Source organism: Microplitis mediator, chromosome 7, assembly GCF_029852145.1.
Source record: "Microplitis mediator isolate UGA2020A chromosome 7, iyMicMedi2.1, whole genome shotgun sequence".
NCBI classification, from domain to species: domain Eukaryota; kingdom Metazoa; phylum Arthropoda; class Insecta; order Hymenoptera; family Braconidae; genus Microplitis; species Microplitis mediator.
In genome coordinates this window covers 17,757,339-17,763,999 of record NC_079975.1, presented here as the reverse complement: position 1 = coordinate 17,763,999, position 6,661 = coordinate 17,757,339, and the positions used below count along the sequence as shown (strand labels likewise).

General features: G+C 33.0%; 1 protein-coding gene across 1 annotated transcript; it reads right to left on the bottom strand.

Annotated features, from left to right (window-relative positions):
• Window positions 1-441: 441 nt before the first annotated feature.
• Window positions 442-1,134, bottom strand: LOC130671944 (uncharacterized protein F54H12.2-like). The gene has a single exon (XM_057476093.1). The coding sequence runs from the start codon at window positions 1,132-1,134 to the stop codon at window positions 442-444; it is 693 nt and encodes a 230-aa protein (XP_057332076.1).
• Between the last annotated feature and the right edge of the window lie 5,527 nt (window positions 1,135-6,661).

Genomic DNA, 6,661 nt, shown 5'->3' with positions numbered 1-6,661 from the left:
CCTAAGGTACATGCTGGATAATTCCCTCATTTATTACATTGTATAGCAAGTTGACTTTATCGTCTAATGAGTCTAATTTGTATAGTTCGATCCAATTGTATGACAAAAAGAATCCATTTAATTGTGGGTAGTTTCCATTCTTGAAAATGTATTTTAGTGAACTGTTCGCTTTCAGGTTAGCTAACGTATCTACCTTTATGCTTAAGCTGGGATGGTGTTTGTCTTCATTGATAATAGGATCTCCTCTAGTAACTTTGACGTTCGTGTTGCTGAAGCAAAGGTCCAAAATTTTATTGTAGTCATTAACGACCAAGTTGAGTTGTTCACAATTAACTAGAAACATGTTGCTATACAATTGATTTATACATTGTGCCTGTGGGTAACTACTAGGTAGATTGTAGTCTCCTAAAATCAACAACTTACAGTCACGATATTTGTTTTTTAGAAATTGAATAGTATCGGTGTATTTGTATTGTCCATAAGACGAAATGAATCTTTTGAATGTACTAAACGTAAGCGCATTTCTACGCCGTTTAATAAAAATTTATCTTGATTAAAAATATTACAATGTAGATGCCCGAGTAAATCAAATTTCGCGCCGTTTCTGGTAATTCCCGCACGTTCTTCTAGTCCGTCGTTAGTAACTTTGTTGTCATTTTCACCTATACCACCTACAGGATGATCAAAGGCACCACTTGTATCATTAGACCACAATGTTAAACCTAAATGTGAATTCTTAGCATCACTACTATAATTTAATAATGTTTCAATGTATGCTCTATAAGCATAAGCATTATTAGGCGGTGAAATTAATTTTTGATTGAAAAATACATCAATCTGATTAAACATTGAGTGTAATAAATTATTTATAGGACCAACTTTATCGTCCGCTGCGTAAGTATTGTCAGCAGCAATAATTTGTGCTCGTACCTTTAACATTGTATGAGGTAAATCGATGTATTCATCACCGTGCCCCGGTATAACAAATTCAATAGGTGAGTCGTCTGTTATTGAAGAAACTGAATTGTAATGCGTCCATTCTGAATATTCGATGCTCGTTTGTGTTGGTGGTATAGTAAATAAGTCCAATTCTGACTTAACACACTCGCTTGAATGAGAATGTAGAAAAGCCATTATTATTATTATATATTATTGTCAAAAATATCTTGCACTGAACGTTTTTTCTTTTTTCTGGAACCACTTTTTTGTTTTAATTTTATGTTTAATTTTTTTCCTTTTTTTTACTGATTGTCTTTTTACAATATTTTTTAGTACGTTTTTTTGTCGTTTTCTTACGAATAGGACGCTTGCGTACGCGGCGGCGCTTCAAACGAGACTGAATAATTTCGCTGCTTCCATTATAATTATAACCAGAGCCTGTCATTATTTTATCGATTTTTTCTTGGGCCTTACGTTTTAAATTCAAACCAGCATCCGTTAAACGATGTTCTAGAGCGTCTCTCAGGGGTATACGGCGTGTTGAAACATCACTGACAACATTCAACCCTGCATGAAGTGCTTCTTTACCAACAGCCCGAGCAGCTTTACCCAAAAATGGTAACACACATCGAAATAAACCACCCAAAAAAGCACCAATACCGTGGCCACACTGGTAAGGTGTACCTACTTATACTCGTCCAAACCGATTATATTTTTCAGTGTAACCCCCACCAGCCTGTACTTGGTAATGATTCATTTTTTTTTTTGAATCACTAATCAACACGTTTAAAATGAAGTGTTACGTTTAATGGCCCGTATTCAAATGGTATAGGATTACCTTTACCGTCTCTTATATCTATTTCAATTGTTCTAATCGATGATTGTAATAAGGGTATATAATTTGCAGGTGCAAAATTAGTTGCACGTATACTACCATATACATATTTAGTTGCTGTATTAAATGGAACTATACGTAATAATGATGATTGTATATCACCTATGACGTAGGGTGCACAAACATCACAATAGATGAAAAAATTTTCAGGTAGGGCTCGGGTTAAGCTTATAGGCCGCTCACCTATTATTTCGTAGTCATCCGGTTGTAAGTCTGGAAAAGGAACGCCTTCAATACCGATGGCCGCTCCATTGAAACCTAACACTGTCCATATTTTCGGCGACAAATTTAATAAATGAACTTTATCTTTACACTCTTCCCTTCTACAGTATCTTCGTATAGTAACGTATCCGTTTCTTGAATTGTAATGGAATGCAAAGTGAAATTTTATAGTTGGTATACGATTGAGTGCCCACATAAAATCATCAGGATTCTGATAAATACCGCGTTTTAGGTTATGTTGGCCTGTTTTACGTAATTGTTCTTCTGTTTCAGAGCCACCAATAAAAGCAGCATACGAATCATTATGATCACGTATGTGCAAAAAATTACATGGATATTGTATTTCAGTTAATGCCATAACCCATTTACCAGATAATTCAATTTGATGCGGTAAATAAGTTGTAAATCTAGATGCCGTATTAGATGGAAAATATTCCATACTACTGTCACTAGGTAAAATCATTGTAAATTTGTTCGTAGGATTCGTCATTTTACATTTGTAGCAGGTATCCAAGAATTAAATTTATCGGGGTAACCTAACCACTTGACAAATACTTGTTTATTACGGCCCTTGCCTTTACTTTTGATAACCCGTTCAATTTCAAATTCTTCTTCGTCAATATTTTTGTTCACTAAAGTTAATTCTTGTTCATAAAAAAACCCATCAATGTCTTCACCTTCTAAATCACACAACTCGTAAATAGGCAATAATTGACGTCGTTCAACTTTTTTAATTTTAAAAACTTCTTTAGTCCAATTGGCTTCATAACCTTTCTCAAACGTAGCTTTTGTTTTACTGATACGCACTAAATCATTTATACGGTATTTAAACGGATGAATTTTTTTACGTTTATTATTGGTATTTTTTCGTTTAAAAGTTGACATTATATTATTACGCGCTTCAGTTACATTTTCCAGCGTTACTGATGCAGGTGTCATTTTCGTCGATGAGTGACGTGTATTATTGTAAGCTTTTATAAGTAATGGTAGTATGTCTATGTAACGATTAGTTTTTTTATGAGTAAAATATCGCCACATACGTTCTTTTATTGTACGATTTACACGTTCAACAACAGCAGCTTTAACATCAGGATTACGTGCGACTCGAAATTTAATATTACGTTGTGCCAAAAAATCTTGTACATTTTTGGCTACAAATTCTTTTCCACGATCTGTTTGTAAAACTACAGGTTGGCGGTTACTGTCTGAAAAAATTGTTTTAAATGCATTTTCTACATGTAATGAAGTTTTGTCTTTCAATGGTTCAGCCCATACATATTTACTTAATACATCGATAACTACAAGTATATAAGAATAATTATTAATATAAGTTTTTAATGAACGTAAATCAACAAGATCGGCTTCCCAAACATCATCAATATTTGACACATCATAATGTAACCGTGGAAATTTATAGCGAATTGGTTTATGAAGTATCTTGGGCCTGTAACCAATTTTTAATATCTTCTTGTGGTATTTTATTTTTAAATTTTTTCAAAAGATTCGTCCCACCTGTATAACCTGTAGGCTGCTCTACATCATAATACGATTGTTCAAAATTTAACGCATGCTCAGCCATCCCGTTTTTTTTTTTCGTTCGACTTCTTGTTGAATAACGCGTTGGTTGCTGTGGTGTTTCATGCTGTTGCTTTGTCACTGAAGTATTGAATGGTGTATCCTCATCCTCATCTTCGGTTATAAGATCGCTATTATTTAATAATGTATGCGGCGTTCTTGGAACACTTGGTGTTGTTGTAGGCGTCACTGTAGGTGTTCTCTTTAAAAAAAAATTTGTTACCAACCAATGTTTTTGGTGTATTTATATCTTGAAGTAGCTGACTAAACTCGGGTCTTCCTACTGCTTTGAATGTTTTTCTGAACCTGAGGGCGTCATTGACTAAATCCACAATGTTAGCACCTTGTACTTCTTTACCATCAATAGTAACAGCACCACGGTTGTCCCATTTAATAGGTTCATTACCACTTATATTTAGGTAGTCTATCAACGCATTAGCATTTTGACGATGTTTTTTAGGTACTTTATCTAAAATAGCTTCCTTTGAATATAATGTATTTGGTTCAAAAGCATTATGAGAATCATAAGTAGTAGTATAGTCAGTATTCGTAGAATATTCGTCTTTTTTTTTCTCGAACGACGTTTCTGTAGCATGGGGATTTACAATAAAAAATAAAAATCTTCTTAATGCTTCGTTGTAGGCTTTCCATTTTTTATCAGTCATTATTGTAAGGTGAATTTAAAATATTTGTCAATTCAGCGTCTGAACGTGTTATAGGCGTACCTGGTGTTTGAGAAGACGGTAACATTTGAAGAACCAATTGAGAAAGAATTTGATTAGCAGCTTCAGTATTGTTGGCTTCAGTAGAATCATCTTTTTGTTTTTGTACCTTCTCCAAGTTTTCTTGGGGTACAAGTACCATTTTCTTCGCATGTTCCATTAAATTATTTTCGAAATAAGTGCACTAATAACTGGTGCTAATAATAAAGGCAAAAATGCTCCATCTTTTTGGTTGATAATTTTTCGTTTTTGTGATACAGGATTTAAATTTTGACTTAATTTACGAATAACAGTTTTATGGTTTTTAAATTTTTTTATTCCTCGGGTTTTAAAGTAACGTCGCCACGACAAATATTCAGCGCACATTCACAAATAGATCTAATAAGATCACGATCAGCGTGACGTAATAATGCTTGCCGTTGCTTCGGTGATGCAAAACAAATAGCGTGTAGTAGAGCAATATTTTTTTTACCGAGAGATTTTTTAGGTGATTTATGTCTTATTCGCGCCATTACATTCGTACAACTGGGACTAAATCGTCAGTATGACCTGTTTTTATATCTTTAGGTACATAAACGTAATTATAAGGATCGATAGGAAAAATACATGTACGTATACGGCAATTTTCAGGTGTCGATTGCTTCAAGTCTATCGTTAAATAGCCATGCGGTTTTGATGTAGCATCAAAATATGCTTCTTGTAGAAATTTAGAATTTTCCGGATAAATTTGACATGCAAAATGTAATCTTTGGGCTCTGTCACGTGGATTTTTAAAAATTTTGATATAATTTGTATTTAATGAAATGTCCCGTTGACCTTTTCCTTGATGAAATAAATTTTGTGAAATAAATATAACACTTAAATTTCTATGATGACTACCTTTAGTAAAAAGATCAACCACAGCAGCGCCACCACTGTTTGCTGCTTCGCGCATTAAATCATCAAGAATCACTAATTTTGGTAAATTGTCATTAGCAAAGTCACTAGAGTTTGGTAAACCTTCACGAAATTCTATGTTGATGTAATCAGTGTATCCTGACTGCCACTCTGCATAGTAAAAAATTATTTTATTGAACTTAATATCTACAATTTGATCGAGTTCTTTGAGAAATCTTTTAACAAAAACAGTTTTCCCGCACCCCGTTGGGCCACACACAATCGTTGTAAATGGATGTTTCCAACGTACATGCATATTATTTTTTTTTACGTTCACTACCTATGGCACCGTATTTACCACCATTCCCGGAACCGCTGTACTTTTCACCATTTAAACTTCCTGGTGTATACTTGTTACTACTTGAGGACGACGATGACGACGACGATGATGATGATGAATACTTTTCACCAAATTTACGTAAATTTTCAGAAGCTGAATTACGCGACATGATGATATTGACTGTACAATAACTTATTATAGAATGAAGAAAAAAACTAAATTACATCTATTTATAGGATTAGGGGAAACAAATGGGACTTACAGGGCCTTGAACACTTATTGATTTTTTAAATAAATAAACCGTTTTAAAGAGTATATTTTTTATTTGAAAATATTCATGCTACAGCAATTTTTAACACGAGCTTTAAATAATTCTATACATTTTTATTTTATTTATTTTTTCTTTTTATTAATTTATATATATATATATATATATATATATATATATATATATATATATATATATATATATATATATATATATATATATATATATATATATATATATATATATATATATATATATATATATATCACAACTATGAATTTCGCTGTCTCTTATAACCATAAGGATATGATATACTATCACTAAACTATCGCCGTTTAGTTGAAGTTACAGACACAGTTTTTATTTCATCACGGGATATTACCTGGTGGTCTTTTGTACGTCTTATAGAACGTGTATTAATTTTTATATTATCTATTTCTTTTCGTTGGCATATTGAATCAAAATTTATTTTATTATTTGTACTAGAATTCAAACGTATACCTTTTATTTTACAACATTCAGAAATTTGTCCAGTTTGCGGGTTTTTCACACGATACCCATAAAATTTAGGCCCTCCTGACACAAAAGATTTTATGAAACTACCTGTACCATAACTAGTTAGCTCATTCGTCAAATTTCCTAAGAAATTACCTGTAGGTGGCTCGTATTCATTTGAATTTAAAGTACTTCTATAGATGACCGAGTCTGTATCGTAATACAATACACGCTCACCGAGTATACTGAGGTATTTGAATAGCTCGAGACGCACTTGAGCTGTTGTATATGCAGCAATAACAACATTGACGTTAGGTGACGACTCGAAA